Raw genomic sequence first — 19,172 nt, 5'->3', positions numbered from 1 at the left:
ACTAGCCTGGCCAACATGGTGAAACCCTACATCTACAAAATATACAAAAATTAGTCAGGTGTGGTGGCATATATCTGTAATCCCAGCTACTCAGGGGGCTGAGGCAGGAGGATCACTTGAGTCCAGGATCGTGCCACTGCACTCCAGCCTGGGTGACAAACTGCAGCCATCTCAAACAAAACAAAACAAAACAAAACAAACTATTATGTAATCACCATCAGACCAGGAGTTCAAGTCCAGCCTGGGCAACATAGTGAGATCCCCCATCTACCAAAAAAGAAAAAAAAAAAAAGGAGGGGGCCAGGCACACTGTTTCATACCTGTAATCCCAGCACTTTGGAAGGCTAAGGCAGAAGGTTCACTTGAGGTCAGGAGTTGGAGACCAGCCTGGGCAACATAGTGAGACCCCCATCTCTACAAAAAAATGTTTTTAAAAAATTATCTGGGTGTAGTGGTGTGTGCCTATGGTCCTAGCTATGTGGGAGCTGAGGTGAGAAGATCTCTTGAGGCTGGGAGATCAAGGCTGTAGTGAGCCAACCTGGCCTATAGAGTGAGACCCTGTCTCTTAAAAAAAATGGGGTGTGGTGGTGTGCATTTGCAGTCCCAGCTACTGGGGAGGCTGAGGCAGGAGGATCACTTGAGCCTAGTAGTTTGAGGTTACAGTGAGCTGTGATGGACTCACTGCACTGCAGCCTGGGCAACAGAGCAAGACCTTGTCTCAAAAAAAAGAAAGATTAAGTGGAATTACATAATATCTGTCCTTTGGTGTCTGCTTTATTTTCCTTAGCGTAGTGTTTTTAAAGTGCATTCATGTTATTCACTTTATTCCTTTCTGTGACTAAGGAACATTTCACATATATGCCACGTTTGCTTCTCCACTCATCCATCCACAGACACTTGGACTGTTTCCACCTTTTGGCTATTGTGAATTATGCTGCAGTGAACGTTGTCCTACAGGTGTCTGTTCAAATTCCTTCTTTTTATTTTTTGAAAATTTGCTTCTTTTCCCCACACTACACAGATGTATGTTCAGATTCCTCTTTTCAGTTTTTTGGGGGTGTATACCTAAGAGTGGGATTGCTGGATCATGTGGTAATTCTGTTTAGCTTTTTGAGGAACCATCAAACTATGTTCTACATGGTTACACCGTTTGACTTTTCCAGCAGTATCGTTTTTTAAAGTTTTTAATTAAACTTCTTATTTTGAGATAATTGCAGCTTCACAAGCAGTTGTAAGAAATAATAGAGAGAGATGCCATGCATCACTTACCAGTTTCCCCTAATGGTAACATCTTTAAAAACTACAGTACAATATCACAACCAGGATATTGATATAGTCAATTGGCATTGATATGGCCAAGATGCAGAAAATCTTTAAGGGTGAAGTGGGTTTTCTTTATTATTAATTTTTTATTTTTTTAGGTGGAGTCTCACTCTGTTGCCCAGGCTGGAGTGCAATGGCGTGATCTCAACTCAAGATCTCCATCTGCACAGGGTCATGTATTCCAGGGATTATCAATTTTTTTCTATTCATGGAGCACTCAGAAATATTAAGATTTTGACCTGTACACATTAAGGGATTAAACGGTGTTAACGGTGGTTAAAACAGAGGATCTATATTTATTACAGTATTTGGAAATATGTGACACTTTACATTTGAGCATTATTAATGCTTTTCTGCATTCAGAAAAGTATCAATAAGATGATAAAATCTAATAATCCTAGACAGTAATTGTAAGTTAATTAGTATTTTAATGTGTTTCCTGAGTCTACTTTTAGATATTTTATTAATATAAGGACACAAACAATAAGGCAACTCTTATTTCAAGTTCAAGTCTTTTTTTCCAGGTAGTGTTTGTAAGGCTTAAGCATCCTAATTTTAAAAGTAATTGCCCATTGTATCAGTCAGCGAAAATTGCTTTCTGTCGCAAGTTATAGAGAACCTGATAGCTAGCAGCGTAAGCACGGATAAATGAAGTTGGTTTTTCCACCTTACAAGAAGCCTGCAGATGGGCAGCTGCTGTATTGCACAGAGCTCTCAGCCATGGCGGCAGGGGCTCCAGCTCTTTCTTTCTTCTCTGGTGTTCTTTGGTGTCCTCAGACAGCCACGTCATGACTGCAAGGTGGTTGCCACAGCTGTAGGCTTCACCTTCCAGGCTGGGGCAAGAGAAAGGCAAAAAGAGCCGCCCTGAACATGTCTGTCCCTTTTCTCAGAAAAGCAAAACCATTCCAGAAGTCCCACCATGGACTTACCCTCACATCCCATTGGCATGGTGGCACACACCTATGGTCCCAGCTACTCGGGAGGCTGAGGCATGAGAATGGCGTGAACCTGGGAGGCAGAGGTTGCAGTGAGCCGAGATCGCACCACTGCATTCCAGCCAGGGCCACACAGTGAGAGTCTGTCTGAAAAACAGTAAAAAAAGGAGAAGGCCACTTCACTTAGGTGGGGGTCCATCTTCCCTGACCCCAGGCTAGGGGTGCAGAGGTTGCAGTAAGCCAAGATCACACCACTGCATTCCAGCCTGGGCCACTTTTTTTTTTTTTTTAACAGCATAACCTGATAATTGATACACATATTGATTTGAGCCATTGACCACTATGCTGTAAAGATCTGGAAGAGAGAATTTAGAGGAGAACACGTTTGCTGTACCCTGGGAGGTCATACCATGGAATAACAAAGAGCTTGGGTCTTTTATTGGGCAAATTACTGAATCTCTCTGAGCCTCAGTTTTTCTTATTTGGAAAATGAGGATAATAGCACCTGCTGTATATTTTTGTGCATTCAGTAAGGTAATACATACAGAGAGTCCTTTACAAATTATGCTGTTATCATTATCATTATTAATGTGATTTAGCAAAAACTTGGGTGCAATGCTGGGGAACAGTAATAATAAGGATGATGATGATAATAATAATACTCCCATTTTCTAAGCACGTGCTGTGTCTTGGGTACCTTGACAGACATTGGGGCAGGACTGTGAGCCGCCCCTGGCCTTAACGGACGCCTAGTCAGTAGGGGAAGCCCAGTGTGCTCTGGGAGCCCATGAAGAAACCCGGCATGGGGATGAGGAGGAAAGAGGTACATCTACCCCTGTATTCAATATCAAGTCTTTCCTGAACATCCATGAAAGGTCAGGCCCTATATCAGGACACAGAACACCCCAGATGGAGCCATCAGCAGAGGTGGCGGCTGCCCATGTCCTTGCCTTGCTGAAGGACGGACACCTCTTTTTATTTTGTGTTGAGCATGTCTCACTGTGACTGACAGCTGCTTGCCAGGAAGCAGGCTGGATGGGAAGTGAGAGTTCATTCCAGTGGCATCTAGGAGAGAAGGTCAGTAAAGTGGGGTTGGGGCTTGTCCTGGACTCAAGGAGAGTATATGTTTAAGATCCTGGCATACAGTAGGTGCTCAGTAAGTGCGGGCCCTTACTGTCTCTTATGGATGAGGTGGACCGTTTTCACTCTTGGTCCCGTCACCATTCCATGGGGAAGCAGAGCTTGCTGGAGGGTTTGGTTTGACCTGGATATAGTGAACAGAGGAGGAGGCTTCTATGTAGACAGGATAGAGTCAGAAAGCTTTTCTAGACAGGGACCTTTTCCCAAAAACTTTCACAGGAAGAATCATCCTTCCTGTGTTTGTGTCTGCTCCTTCTGCCCTCCCTGAAGGGGCTTGGAGGGGTGAGGGGACAAATGTGAGCCAAAGTGCTGGCAGCACATAGGTTCAGGTCTGGAGCTGGATGGCATCTAGCTGTCCCTTTAGGGTCCAAGGTATGGGTACAAGTTGATGGTACAGCTGTATTTGCTAGGATGCCTTAGTGCAGCGCTCCTCAAACTGTGTTGTCCATGCAAATCACCTTGTCTGATTCCTCTGTGGCCAGGCCTGAGATTTCGAGGCTTCTACCAAGCCTCAAATGATGGCGATGATGCTGGCCTGCAGACCACACTTGAGGAGGAAGACAGCGGAGACTGCTCCTGCCCACACCTACTCAGCACTCTCTATTTGTGTGTGTGTGCGTATGTGTGCATGCGTGCATGCGTGTGTGTGAGTGTGTGTGTGCTGATCTGACGCCTGGGCTTTCTTTGGCCACCAGAGTCTGCTCAGCCTGGACCTGGGAGGCAGGCAAGAAGCGCCAAAGCAGCCTGTAGCTGGGAGCCTCAGTTGCCCACAGCAGTACTGTCCTCAGGAACACTTTTGTTACTGGCTTTTTTCCCTCCTTGGAAACTGTCCGCATGCACAGCCTTGTCACAGATTCTACTCCTGGAGAAGTCAACAACAGATGTTGTCAGTTACAAAACCTGACCTTCTAGGCAGAAGGGGAGTTTATTGGAAGCCTATCAGGAGGCTCAAAGAGTACATTGAGAAACCAGACAAGAACCACGAGAATCCCTGGAGAGCCCAAAAGTAGGACACCCAGTAGCCAGGACACACTGGCCAGGGGCTGCCTACACTCTGCTGTGGAGGCACTGCTGGTCTGATCAGTCCTCACCTTCACTCTGCCCTTGTGCCTCCATTTGACGGTGCACTTGACTGAGCCTGTGTCATGGGTTCATGCCTTGACCTCCAGAGGGCAGAGAGAAGAACGTGTACTACTCAGATATCCATTGAGGGGTGAGGTGCAGGCGTCCAACAATTCCCCTATTCCCAAGAGGGGAATTACCTTTCTAAACTTTTTAAAAAATTTTCCTATGAGATGGAGTCTCACTCTGTCACTCAGGCCGGAGTGCAGTGGTGCGATCTCGACTCACTGCAACCTCCACCTCCCGAGTTCGAGTGATTCTTGTGCCTCAGCCACCCGAGTAGCTGGAATTACAGGCATGTGCCACCACACCTAGCTAATTTTTGTATTTTTAGTAGAGATGGGGTTTCGTCATGGTGGCCAGGCTGATCTCAAACTCTTGACCTCAAGGCATCCATCCGCCATGGCCTCCCAAAGTGCTGGGATTATAGGCGTGAGCCCCAGCGCCTGACCAGGGGAATTTCCTTTAAACAGGAAGCCCAGGTGAGTTGCTGAATAGACTCCCCCTCTCCCCGACTAAAAAACGTTCACTGCAACCATGTAGCACCAGGTACAAATGCACCAGGTTGTGGGGTAGAAAAAGACATTGCTGACAAAAATGTGGAGTTATAGGCTCACTCAGTGAGCTCACAGCATTCTTGCCCTCCAGCGGGGGATGTGACCTGGAATCTGGAACTGAAAACACCTGGGACAGCGGAGGTGTGGGGGGTAGTGTCCTCAGCACCCCAAGGTCCTTTAGGGCAATGTGCACTTAAAGGAATTTTCTCCACTCATTCAGTAAACAAAGTAATTTTGCTTTCAGTTGCTCTAGGAAACTTCCTCCTTCCCAGGGACTTAAATTTAGTAGCTGTACATCCTAATAAAGAAACAGCCAGAAAATAGCTCCAGGTATGAATGGGCTCTAAATCATCATTCCAGTAAGTAACCATTGTTCAGGCTTCCCCTTGCCTCTTCTGGAGAAAGGCCTGAATCCAGGGACTGGCAGCCAACCCTCTGGGGCTGAAGGATGGACAAGGCTGGGACAGGGATGAAGATTCTATTTCTTCTGCTCCCGATCGAGGAAGCACCAGAGTGTATTAGAAAAGGGAAAGACAGGGCCCTGAAGGTCAACTGACTGGGGCTCTGTGAGGGTGATACTCACTGCCTTTGGGGAAAAGAACAGAAGTTGAACCTGGCCTGTCACAGCAGAGGCTGAGGTGGCAACCCAGCTTTCTTCTCTGAGGACTCTGGTCTCCGTGTCTGACTCCTTATGTGTTTCAGTCAAGGCCCATTTCATGGTCAGGAAAAGGGAGCTGTTCAGTAAGCTCAAGGCAGGGACTCCAAGAAGGGACATTGTCTGAGGCTGGCCTGGAAGAGCCACAGCAAGAAAGCAGAAGTGGCTTCCAGGTTCCACAGGGCCCCAGCACCATGCCTGGGGCACCTGCTCTCTGGTGCTTTTGTGCTGGTTCATACTTTGTAATCAATTTGTTGGGATTCATCCTTGCAGGCCAGGCCACATCAGTGGGTAGCCAGTCTGAGCTGTGTGCCCACCTGAGACCCTGTGCCTTTGATCTGCTGGTAGGGGGCATGAAATGGTACCAACGTGTCTGTCCAGGCAGCAGGAGCTGTGGGTGAGGCTGACTTCTGGAAGGCAAGTTGGATACAGTGACAATGACAGTTCTCTCCAGGGTTAAACTCTCACTCCTGGAAGTGGGTGTCAACGTGGAGTAGCCATGGCTGCTTTTGAACCTACTTTCAAGATATTTCCAGGCACGGATTTTCCAGTCCAGAGGTGGCCAGTCCAACTGTTGCATTCCCAGACTTGTGTAAAGACAGACTCTAGAGCTTCATGCTAGAACTTCAGAGAGTGGGGTCTAGAAATTGACTTTGGTAATGAGTGCCTCCTCAGATGCTTCTTTTGTGAAAAATGTGAAAAGCCCTGAAGTGCCTGTGAATGACTGGGATTCCTTTCTTTTGTTGGCAAATTAACTTAACCCTCCCTGGATTCAAAGCAGATCTAACATAATGTGACTTTTTCCGCCAGCACTTGGTAGAGTGTCTTCGTTGAGATAAGGAGAACCAAGGGCTGAGGGTTGCTTGAGATGGATTTCAGAAGGATGCTGAATCCAGAGAGACAGGACCAGGCCTGGGGCAACTGGGATGCACCATTACTGTTAGACAATTATTTTAGGATTGTCCAGCCACCTGACCTGAGGCTGGCCATGGGGCAGCTGTCAAAGGTCATCTGAGCATGGCCCTGAAGGACCCAGCCAGTGCTGAAATTCCAAAGTCAGTGCTTCTACCCCTGGTGATGTTGAACAACTCCTGAGATCTTTTCCCTTTCCTCCCCAATAGGTGTGCGCCTTGATCGAGTGCGTGGAGGCCGTCAGAAATACAAGCGACGGCTGGACTCAGAGAGCAGCCCGTACCTGAGCTTACAAATTTCTCCACCTGCTAAAAAGCCATGTGAGTGTCAGTCCCTGCCCTTTTTGCCAGATCATCTCTGTACCTGGAACAGAGTACAGAGGAAACGTCATCTTCCTACCACTGGGTCATGAGACAATATGGATCTTGGGGAGGTGACATCAGTGCCTGGCACATTTAGAATGTGACTCCAATTGAAGCACGGTCCTGACAAGCCATAGGCCCCAATGTCCAGAACATGCTCCCCTTGCCACCCACCCAAAGTTGCTCTGCAGGTTCCTCCTGGAGAATTCATCAGGCAACTTCCCTTGGAGGGATGATACTTCTCAACATCCCGGATCACTGCTATCAGCAACTTCATGGAGACAGAACAAGAGGGGAGATTACAGCCACTTTGACCTTCCTGGGGCTCTTAGGAACCCGACTTTGCTTCCTGACCCATCTGAGCCTCCACCCCGGCCCCTTTCCTCTTTTCCCAGTGTTTACCTTTCCCTCTTTGGTTGTTGCAGTGACCAAGATTGTCTCATACCTACTGGTGGCTGAGCCGGACAAGCTCTATGCCATGCCTCCCCCTGGTATGCCTGAGGGGGACATCAAGGCCCTGACCACTCTCTGTGACCTGGCAGACCGAGAGCTTGTGGTCATCATTGGCTGGGCCAAGCACATCCCAGGTGAGCATGTGGGACCAGGGGAGAGTGTGGCCAGGGACACTCAGCTAGCATCCCTGCAGCCTACCCAATGGCTATGCTTCTGATGCCCAGATCCTGGACCCCAGAAGGCCTGTGAAATCCTGGCAGGCCTGTTTCTCTGAGCTCCTCTTCTCTCCTTGTAGCATTGGAGAGGAACAGGTAGTTAGAAGGCCCAGTGAGGCTTATACACTGCTGCAGGCTCTTCAGAATTAGTTATCATTCAAGGTGGGGTCATGTTTGAATCTACAATTAGTGTAATATTCAAAGAACAAGTTCCTTGAGCCCTTAAAAGGCAAAGAGTAGGGTTTTCTTGTAGACCTTATTGGAACAATGCCAGAAAACAACAGAAGAAAGACTGACTCTCTCTTCCTATTGGAGGCAGCAGAATGGAGCAGTGAAGAGCATGGGCTTGGGAATCAGATTGGGATTCCAATTCTGGGTCTCCTGCTTACTAGCTGAGTAACCCTAGGTAGGCCACCTGACCTCTCTGTCAAATGGGAATACAAGAGTCCCCCACTTTGTGAGCTTTGATGTGAGCATGAAATGAGATTCTGTGTTTCGTGGAGCGCTTGGCACAGTGTCTGGCATGTGCTGGCATCGGTTGCATGCCCACTATTGCCATCCTTCTGTTCTCTAAGGGAGGCCTGTCTCTGGGTTGGCTTCTGAGATTTTAAGGGCCTTTCTGGTGCGGAAAGTGTGTGTTACATATTTCAGGCTATGTGGACTTCTCTTTGCTGTGTATGGACCCAAACCCTGCTTTTAGCCTCTCTAGGTCTGGGCAGATGGCAGGAGCTTTTTTATTTTTGTAGACACAGCATCCACGTATTCTACATTACATACATATTGGGGGCCTTTCTCTGTGCAGTTTATTCCTCAACTCCTTTAAGACTCTAAAAGGTTGACTCAGAGTGTGGTAGAAACTCCTTTTATCTTTCTGGTAGTGCCTCACCGTGAACATGGGACAAGTCAGCTTCCTGTCTGTAGATGTGTGTTTGATTTGTTGTGGCTCTGAAAGGTGAGTACAGCATGCAGATGATACAGCAAAGGTGTCCTAGACTTTGGATACCAAGGCCCACAGTTTTTTTGTTTGTTTGTTTTTTGAGAGAGTCTTGCCCTGTTGCCCAGGCTGGAGTGCAATGGCACGATCTCGGCTCACTGCAACCTACGCCTCCCAGGTTCAAGCGATTCTCGGTCCTCAGCCTCCGGAGTAGCTGGGATTACAGGCACCCGCCACCATGCCCAGCTAATTTTTTTGTATTTTTAGTAGAGACAGGGTTTTGCCATGTTGGCCAAGCTGGTCTCGAACTCCTGACCTCAAGTGATCTGCCCACCGCCGCCTCCCAAAGTGCTGGGATTATAGGCGTGAGCCACCATGCCTGGCCCAAGGCCCACAGTTGATTGAGGGAATAAAAAAAGTCTTTCCGTGTGAGACCTTGCACACCCAGGTTACAGGAAGGAGCCTTCCTGTGGACAGGGACGCACAGAGATATCAGATGGCCCAGAGACTCTGCTGGCAGGGACTACCCTGGCCCCTGGGCATTCTGACCAGGGATCTGGGCTGGTACGCCCTTACTAAGGAGCTCAACTTCTCGGGGATTATACACTCAGTAGTTTTTGAATCTGCCCAGTGCTGGTTCAGCACAGATGTGGGGTCAGGCCACTGCTTAAGACACTTCAGCCTGGATTGCTCCACTAACCCAGGGCCAAATTGGGTACTGGTACCCCTGCCCCCACCCCCACACTCCTGTTCTAGGTTGAACAGATCCTGCATCCTAGCAATGGCTCATGAGTGGCGCCTGGCGGTCCCCTGGGTCAATGCTTCGTTCTTCCACAACGCTACCCCTGCAACACCATGGAGGAAGTAGATAGGACAAGGAGACCGTGTCTCCCCTGCACTCATTTTTCCCTGTGCCTTTCCACCTCCCAGCTCCATCTCCCATCTGTGCCCAACCAAGACAGCAGGGCTAGAGCAGAGTGGGTGCTAAAGGCATAGACTTTTGAATCAGGCAGCCTGGGCTTTCATCTCAGCTCTGTCCTTACTGGCCTTGTGCAGGATACTGAATTTTTCAGAGTTTCAGTGTCCTTGTCTGTAAAATGGGAATCACGATAGAGCCCCTCACGGGATTGCCGTGAGGATGTGGCGCACTTAGTGTGTACACTGGGTGAATGGCAGAGATGCTTACCAGGGCTGTTGTAGTTGCTAATAGTAATAAAAGCCTCCTTTCATGGCTTCATTTATCCTTGTCCAAAGCTGAATTCTTTTTGGTAAAAAAAATAAATAAATAAAAACAGGGGCTCAGTTGTCCATCTTAAATGCTAATTTGCCTATTTTGCATAAATCTGCATGCTGAATTCTTTGCCTCCTGACCTTCCAGTGTTTAAGATAAAATTAATTAGTGAAGTCTCCTGCCACTGCATGAAAACTTCATACTGGCCAGACACGGTGGCTCACGCCTGCAATCCCAGCACTTTGGGAGGCCGAGGCGGACAGATCACAAGGTCTGGAGATCGAGACCATCCTGACTAACACGGTGAACCCTCGTCTCTACTAAAAATAGAAAAATTAGCCAGGCATGGTGGTGGGCACCTGTAGTCCCAGCTACGCAGGAGGCTGAGGCAGGAGAATGGCGTGAACCCGGGAGGCGGAGCTTGCAGTGAGACGAGATCACGCCACTGCACTCCAGCCTCAGGGACAGAGCGAGACTCCATCTCAAAAAAAAAAAAAAAAGAAAGAAAAGAAAACCTCCTACTAAGGGCAATGACACAATCAAGTTCCTGATTTTTTTTTTTTTTTTTTTGAGACGGAGTCTGCGCTCTCTTACCCAGGCTGGAGTGCAGTGGTACGTTCTCAGCTCACTGCAATCTCTGCCTCCTAGGTTCTGCCTCAGCCTTCCAAAGTGCTGGGATTATAGGCGTGAGCCACTGTACCTGGCCAGGTGCCTGATATTTTTAAACTAATCAACTTTATCCCATCTCAGATTAGATGGAAAATGCATCTGACAGTCTCCCTAACCCTGAGAGAGAGAGAGAGAGAGAGAGAGAGAGAGAGAGAGAGATGGTTGAGTAGGGAGGATACAAGCTGGAGCCCACCCCACCCTTGGGCCTGTGTTGGCTTCTGTCCATTCTGGTTCGGCTGCTCAGGAGTAAAGCTCTGAAGAATTTAGGCCACTGTCCTTAAACACAAGGTACCACATCTCATGCTTCAGTGTCTTCTAGCCTGGCACACAGAGGGCATTGCACACTTAGCTTTGCATGCACATATTGAGAAGTCACTATACATGAGGTCCCCTGATAGAAATTGTGGCTGAGACAAGGAATTAATTTTGCCCCAAGGATCCCATTTGGAACAAGGCTGACTTCCAGGGGGAACTTTGTTCACTCAGAATCCCAGCCATTGTTCAATTCAGTCTGACATTGTCCTACCCCAAATGCAGGTTTTTTACCTTGAGTTGAATGTTCCAAGTATTGGGTTCCCCACAGGGCAAGCCCAAGTCTTTAGAGTGTCCACCTCTTATTCCATGAGATCAAGAGCTAGCAGCCTTTAATAGGCAGTGGGGAATCACTTGATGAATTGCAGCCTCCTCCAAATGACCCGAGCCTGCCATCCTGCCTCCCTGGGCAGCCTCATGCCTGTGCCGGCCAGGAGAGCCTGCCCAGGGAGTCTCCACCACCCTGCCCTGCCCACGTTCCCATGTGCAGGGCATCCCCAGAGGCCTCCTCACAAAAGTCTCTCAGCAGCGCTGCTCCCAGGTAGCCCCCGTCCGGCTCAATGAAATATGAGCTGCCGAGTGACAGCAGCTGTGTCTGAAGTGGCCCCAGATCCTATAATTACATCTCCCTTTATTACCTCTGCTAATGGCCCTCCAGGTCGACAGAAACGATCATAAATTAACAGATTATGAACTCCACTTGCCACAAATTATGTGCTTTTTTTTTCTTCTTCTTCTTCTTCTTCTTCAATTCTAGGAGCTTTTGATGCCAAATCACAGGCAGGGGGATGGGGAGCTTGGGGAGAGCCTGAATGTTATTAGATGAGTCGGTGCAGATAAAACAATTTTCCTGGGGTAGCGGAGCTCCAAGTGGGAGCCCAGGGAGCCAGGAGCTCTGGGCAGGCCCGAGAGCCTCAAGGGGGCAGTGCCGCCTGCAGTGAGCCCAGCACAGGGACACCCCTGCACTCCCAGGGGCACAGGCCACCCCCAGACCATCCCGGTAGCCTCTTCAGGGGCCTCTTGGTCGTAGAGTTACTAATAACTTGAGCATGAGACCCAGCCCAGCTGAGAGAGACAGGGGCGGAAGGCGCTTTACTGAAGGGCAGGGAGGAGTGCCTGGGTTCCTTCTGGATTTTAAATGAAAGAATCTGTGGTTCTAGTAAAGACGTCAGATGGGACAGATGGGTCGAAATTAAGAGTTCCAAATTCCCCATCCTACACTTCCTTCTGGGAATTTCCTGGGCAGATACAACCACTGTGTGGGGGGTGTGTGTGGGCGGGGCGTGTGTATGTCCCTCAGTCCATGGGCTTATACCCTAACACTGCTTTACACCTGCTTTTTCCATGTAATTATACAAAATAATAGCACTTACCTGCGCTAAGCAGGGTTCTAAGTGTTCCACGTGTCAGCTCATTTAATCTGAACAACCCCATGAGGTGAGTGCTGTTATTATTCCCATTTTACAGAAGAGGAAACTGAGGCACTGAGAGGCAGCGTGAGCAGCAGCGTTAGGAATCTGATCTCTGTGCTCATACGCATACGATTACACCCTTTTTGCCCCCTTGTGTATCTTTCCACATCCACACAGAGTTCTACCTTATTTGGCACATTCGTTTAACTAAAAATTACATTTATATAATAATCACATGTATTACATTAGTTACCTTTTTTTTCTATTTTGAATAATTTCAAGCAGTGATCTAATACCCTTTTACATTTATCTTTATGTCTTTATTCATATTTTTCTTTCTAAGAGAAATTTCTTTTTTTTTTTCTGTTTGAGCTGGGATCTCGCTTTGTCATCCAGGCTGGAATGCAGTGGCGTGATCTTGGCTTACTGGAGCTTTGACCACCTGGGTTCAAGCGATCCTCCCGCCGTAGCCTCCCGAGTAGCTGAGATCACAGGCGTGCACCACCATCTCCGGCTAATTTTTAAATTATTTGTAGAGATGGGGTTTCGCCATGTTGCCCAGGCTGGCCTTACACTCCTGGGCTCACATGATCCTCCCACCTTGGCCCCCAAAGTTTGGGATTACAGGCATGAGCCACCGTGCCTGGCCACTAGGAGAAATTTCTAGCAGTATAATTGCTAGGTTGAAGGGAGCATGCCTTTTATTTTATTTTTAATTTAATTATATTTATGACTTACTTTTATTTTTAAGCATCTTAGTCACTGACAGGGTTCAGAAGCCAAATGTAGACACAAATGTATATAACAGAAGTCTCACCTCGATCTCTGTCCCCTCCCACTCCAACCTCCTGGAAGTCACCATTTTTTCTTTCTCAATTTTCCTTCTGGTGTTTCTTTTTGCAAGTATTAGAAAATATTTGAAATATTTCAGATGTTAAAAGATATCAAATATCTCCCCCTCCCTTTCTTGCACAAAATGAAGAAGGCTGCATTACCACCATCCAGCGCTTTGGAGTATACATTTAGATTATCAAAGCTATTTTCAGGGCTTTTTGAAAATGTTCAGGGAGGAAGAGAGCGATCAGGGACTGAGTCCAGATCTCAAAGCAGCCTAGCAGAGGTTTGGGAACAAGCCTCCCGGGTACATCCTCCCATGGCGGCACAAAACTTTCCAAGTCCAGTCTCCCTCCCACCACCGAAGGGCAGAGCCTGACTCCTACAAGATAGGCAAAGGCAGCTAGCCCCGAATCTGGGTCCAAAGATCTCAGAGTGTCTAACCAAGTACCGTGGGCACATTTTCTTGTCTCCTGGGAGTCGAAGCCCATGGCATTTGCCCATTCCCTCTCTCCTTTTAGCTGCAAAGGTTTGTCAGGCAGCTTCTTTGCTGTGCTTAGCCGTGCGGGTAGGGGAAGGAAGAGCTCAGTGTCTGTGCATCCTGGGAACTCAGAGCTGGGATGGGCCAACCAGGGGCATCTGGGCATGTGCCTCATCCCTCACCACCCCACTGGAGAGCTCAGCCCTCAAGGCTGCCATTCCACAAGGCCTTCCCTAGACTCTTGTTTGGACCACCTTCCCCAGTTACACGCTCTCAGAGCCCTGCATTTGCTGTAGCTCTTCTCATATTCTAACTTTGTGCTGATTTGTACCCCTTGGTGTGTGTCTTCCCCTTCACTGTAAGCCGTTGAAGGCAGGGAGCAGTTCTGGACTGAGCACACCATTCTGTCCCCGGTGCCTAGCACAGGCCTGGCACTTAGTAGGTGCTCAGTAAGTTTTTGCTGAATGTCTCAAAGGGCAGGAAAGCATTCTAGTAACATCCTAATGGTTGTACCTGCACCTCTCTGCCACCTTCCAATTCAGCTGTCTGCTAATTTTGCTCCTGCCCTCCTCCTCCATCTCCCCTCCAGTCTGTCTGCTTTTAGACCCCCTCCCCAGAGCTGTCCAACACTCCCCCCACACACTCTCCCGTGCTGGCTGATTGGTATCTGTTAATTAATGTTGCCCAAGGCCTCTCTCCTACTCACAGACCTGATAAGGGAAATTGGATGTCCATTTCTATCTATCTTTTATTACCTCCCAGCTCCCCCGGCCACCACAGGCAGCCACACACCCTCTCCCACGCAGGGAATCTGGACAACCACACACACACACACACACACACACACACACACACCCTGACCCCCTGTCACAGCCTCTCCCCTGAGAAGGTGCATCAATCAAAGCTCGCCCATGTCAGTCGGTGTAATCACTCCTGCTCTTTGGTTGATCACCCACGGATTCTGTTAGCCGGTGGTGATCTGAGCCATCAGTCTTGGGCACCGTGATAATTCACTTGGAGAATGCTCACAGGGTAAGGGTGGCCTGCCAAGTTGGGGGCCTTCAGCTCCAGGAGTGCCCCCTAAGGTTCAACTGCCAATCCCTGTGTGGAAGCCAGGGAAGAAGTGGCATTTGAAGACAGAGGACAGCAGATGGATGGGGTAGACCACACAAGCCAAAGAGCTGGGTGATCCAGAAGCTCAGGACCACCCAGACCTCCAGAGAAGTCCAGAGAGGAGAAGTGAGTGATGCCAGTGGTGTGCCAACAACAACAATAATATTAATAGTAACAACAGCCACAGCCATTACCAGCACCCTAGCATGTTGAGTGCTGATGGCGCCGGGAGAGGTGCCCAGCACTTTACATGCATCTTCTCTTTTCACCCCCACAGCACCCCACATCAGAAAGTGGCTTCCAGCCAGCGATGGGGTCTAAGTCAGCAAATGAAGTAGAAAGTCCTTCCTAGGCAAAACTAACCCTGAAAAAAATCCCTTCATGTCCGCTACCCATAGTGCATGGTGCAACAATTCTTTGAATAAATCCAGCATGTCCATGTTAGAACCAATCACTGAGTTTCTGTTTGAATCTCCAGTGAAGTTACTGCCTTGTGTTTGGTGGTTAAGACGTTTGAAAATCAGCCGACTTATTGATTTACTTACTCTGCCTTATTCTCCTATAAATCAAGATGTTAATTGACTTTGCCTAATTTAAGTGCGTATATAATGCAATTCCAGTATATTATCATTGTTTTGCAGATGAGGACTCTCATCTCATCATTAGTAATAATAGCTCAGTAAATACTTTGTTTGTTCTGGAATCATCATCTCAATTAGACCTCACAGCAACTCTCTGAAGTAGACCCTACTATAAAACCATTTCCTAAATGAGGAAACTAAGGTTTGGAGAAGTTGCGTGATTTTCACAAGGTCAGCCTACAGCTAGTAAATGGGAGTCAGCATTCAACCCAGGCAATACCTACAGCTCACTGGACAAGACAGTGTCACAGTTCTGGAGCCTTCTCCATGCCCAACTTCATTTTCACTGTGGAATCAGCCTCCTCAATAGCAGGGAGCGGGGAACTCCCATGATTCCAAGCTCCCAGAACAGGACTGCTGGGTCATCGTGAAGCAGAGAATGATGGCCCGGGAAGGGGCGCTCTGACCCTGGGAGGACAGGCTGTCCTGTGAGAAAGTGCCCCTGACTCTGGGGACTCTTGATCTCTTAGCAGCCCCAGGCTGTGGTCACTGGGGCCTTCCCCTGTGGCTTTGAACAGCTGCGTCCTCATTCTTGGTAAGGCCTGTGGGTCTCTGCACAGCTGAGGCTGCATCAAGGATCAGGTGTCATTTTCAAACACGAAAGCCTCCCCTGGTTTGAGCAGAGAGTGGGCCCTGGAAACTCCCCAGAGTGGCCGAGAGCACGTAATGCTGCTTCCTGGTTCCAGTATGTACTCAGTCACTCCTTTAACTACAAATGCATTGAATTAATCAAAAAGCCTCTACAGACGTTTGGAAAATACCATAGAACTAACAATAATAATAACAACAACTGTCAACATTGACTGAGTTCTTCTTATTTCAGTCTTTTCCGTGAATTCCAAGTCTGACACATTCCGCAAGGGGAGGACAGTGAGTCTTACACCACACAAGGAAGGCCCGGGGACAGGATCCAGGGGTGCCAGGGACACAGCCACACCCTGCAACCTCTGCCCCCTAGCGAGCCCCAGGGAGGCCCCTGGTCCGCCCTTCTGACCTGCCACTGCCCTCTGTGTCCCCTCTTCCCGCAGGCTTCTCGAACCTCTCCCTGGGGGACCAGATGAGCCTGCTACAGAGTGCCTGGATGGAGATCCTCATCCTGGGCATCGTGTACCGCTCGCTGCCCTATGACGACAAGCTGGTGTACGCTGAGGACTACATCATGGATGAGGAGCACTCCCGCCTCGCGGGGCTGCTGGAACTCTACCGGGCCATCCTGCAGCTGGTGCGCAGGTACAAGAAGCTCAAGGTGGAAAAGGAGGAGTTTGTGACGCTCAAGGCCCTGGCCCTCGCCAACTCCGGTAAGGGCGGCAGCGGGGCCTGGAGGGGGAGATTTTAGGGGTCTGCATGGGCCTAGTGAGCCCATCTCTGGGGCCTGTGGGCAGGACTGGCTGCCTCGGATAGAGATGAAAAGAAAACACTGAAACTTTTTATCACCGAAGATTGTCCGAGGGGTGGCCTGCAGATAAAAAGCTGGTGATGAAGGCTGGCACTGGCTGAGCATTTCCTAAGCCTCAGACATCCAGACTGGCACACTGACTAAGGACATGGGTTCTGAGGCCACATTGCTAAGGAGCAAATCCCGTGTCTACCAATTGGGCAAGTTGCTTCACTCTGTGCCTCAGTTTCTTCATCAGTAAAAGGAGGGCAGCAAATAGTCCCTACTCTACAAGGCTATTGACAGGATTTCTTTATACATAATTATATTGCTTGCAACATGCTTGGCACATAAAAAGCACTCAATTATTTATTTATTTGTTTATTATAGACGAGGTCTTGTTCTGTCACCCAGGTAGAAGTGCTGTGGCTTGATCCTAGCTCACTGCAGTCTCAAACTTTGGGCTCAAGCCATCCTCCCACCTCAGCCTCCTGAGTAGCTGGGACTACAGGCATGTGCCATTACTCCAGCTAATTCTTATTTCTATTTTTTATTGAGATGGGGTCTCACTGTGTTGCCCAGGCTGGTCCCAAACTCCTGGACTCAAGCAATCCTCTCACCTCAGCCTCCCAAAGTGTTGGCACTACAGGTGTGAGCCACCATGCTCAGCGTCAACTTATTAAATTAGCTAGGAGTTTATTGAATTCTTACAAACAGCCCAAGAGTAAAATTCTTATTGTTGCAACCCCATTTTACAGATGTGGAAACCGAGACTTGGAAAAGTAAAGAAAATCACCCAGGGTCACACAGTTAAAAAGTGTCAGAGTTAAGAGTCAAACTAAGGTCCTCTGATTCCAAAATCAACCTGAACCTATACTCACTCCTTGAATCTTTCAGTCAAATTGCTTGAACACAGGAGGATAAAACCTTCCCAACTGAGTGGTTTAAGCTGGAGTTACAGAGGAGGACTCACTCCATTTCATTAACATCCACCAGCTTCTGGCTAGATTATCTGAAAAGAAAGGCAGACACTGGGGAATTCCAGTGAGTGAACTTGAATGGAACCATTATCTGCACTGGGAGAGCTTCCACACTATTCAGGGAATGGTGCTGGGTGCCAGGGGGCTGCAGGAGAAGGATAAATACAGGGTACCCTCCCTAAAGAGAGCACATGTCAGGAATCACACACATAATTCTGCTGCAGAGCAGTGTGTGGCTGAGTTAACCGCCCAGGTCTGGGTCAGGTAGACCCAAGTTCAAATTCTATCTCTGATATTTCCTAGCAGTATGACCTTGGGCAACTCAGTGTCCTTGTGTGTTCGATGAGGATATTCTGAGCACCTCTTCCAAGCACTTCTTTTTTTTTTTTGAGACAGATTCTCGCTCTGTCACCCAGGCTAGAATGCAGTGATGCAATCTCGGCTCACTGCAACCTCTGCCTCCCGGATTCAAACGATTCTCGTGCCTCAGCCTTCTGAGTAGCTGGGACTACATGCAGGCACCACCACACCCAGCTCATTTTTGTATTTTTAGTAGAGACAGGGTTTCACTATATTGCCCTGGTGGTCTCAAACTCCTGGCCTCAAATGATCCACCCGCCTTGGCAGATGTGAGCCACCACGTCTGTCCCCAAGTGCTTTTGTGAGTATTAAAGATCGACTGACAATAAAGCACTCAGCCTGGTGCCTGGCCCAGAGGAAATGTTCAATAAATATTAATTATTATCATTATTATTAATGACAGAGGACCCAAAGTGTTATTAGCATATGGAAGAGGGAGAACTGGCTCCCAGATGTAGACAGTACACACAGGGTAACCAACTGGTTTGCTCAATACTGTCCTGCTTTAACTGAAAGTCCCATATCCCAGGAAACTCGTCAGTCCCTGGCAAACTGGGACAGTTCGTTGCCCTAGCACATGGCTTCATGGTGCATGCAGGGGGTGCTGTTGATGACCCACTTGGATCCCTTTTACTGGGTTAGTGCATCCATCCCCCAGCTGCTAACAGCTCACAGGTACCACTTTGCAGGGCCTGCCCTCCTCTGCCTTGCCCAGAGGGTTATGTGGCCCTTTCCTTGGCACCATCAGGCAATGGTGGACCCACATGGGAACAGAAGTCCAGATCAGAGCCCTGCATGGCATCAGGCTAAGCCAAGGTCCCATCTTTGCCTTGCTTTCTCCTTCTCTGTGCTTCCTGCCTCTCCACTTCCTTTCTCCTGAACACATGCCCTCCAAAATGTCTGTACCCAAACCCCTGCCTCAGGCTCTGCTCCCAGGGAACCTGATCTAATACAGAAAAAGATGTCACTTTTTTAGTTCAAATCTTTTATTAATAATAAATGAATGCAAAATAATAATAAAAATTTTACATATGCCCACAGAGAATATTTACACATTGAATTCCAAAATTGTAGTGCATTCTTTGTTAGAGAATCCTAATGCTGTTTTCTTAAAGTATAGTTTTAGATTTACAGAATAACTTTTTTTTTTTTTTTT

General features: G+C 48.2%; 1 protein-coding gene across 1 annotated transcript in view; it reads left to right on the top strand.

The window, feature by feature from the left end:
• The window catches only part of ESRRB (estrogen-related receptor beta), a 115,374-nt gene that overhangs the window by 83,681 nt on the left and 12,521 nt on the right, over positions 1–19,172 (top strand). Inside the window, exons 10-12 of the mRNA XM_011949807.1 lie at positions 6,854–6,964; positions 7,432–7,593; positions 16,330–16,599. Of these exons, the coding sequence (XP_011805197.1) occupies positions 6,854–6,964; positions 7,432–7,593; positions 16,330–16,599 (543 nt within the window). The remainder of the gene's footprint in view (positions 1–6,853; positions 6,965–7,431; positions 7,594–16,329; positions 16,600–19,172) is intronic.

This window comes from Colobus angolensis, unplaced genomic scaffold, assembly GCF_000951035.1.
Source record: "Colobus angolensis palliatus isolate OR3802 unplaced genomic scaffold, Cang.pa_1.0 Scaffold3, whole genome shotgun sequence".
Classification (NCBI taxonomy): Eukaryota; Metazoa; Chordata; class Mammalia; order Primates; family Cercopithecidae; genus Colobus; species Colobus angolensis.
The sequence above is the reverse complement of the archived record's forward strand: the minus strand, read 5'-3'. Positions and strand labels throughout refer to the sequence as shown.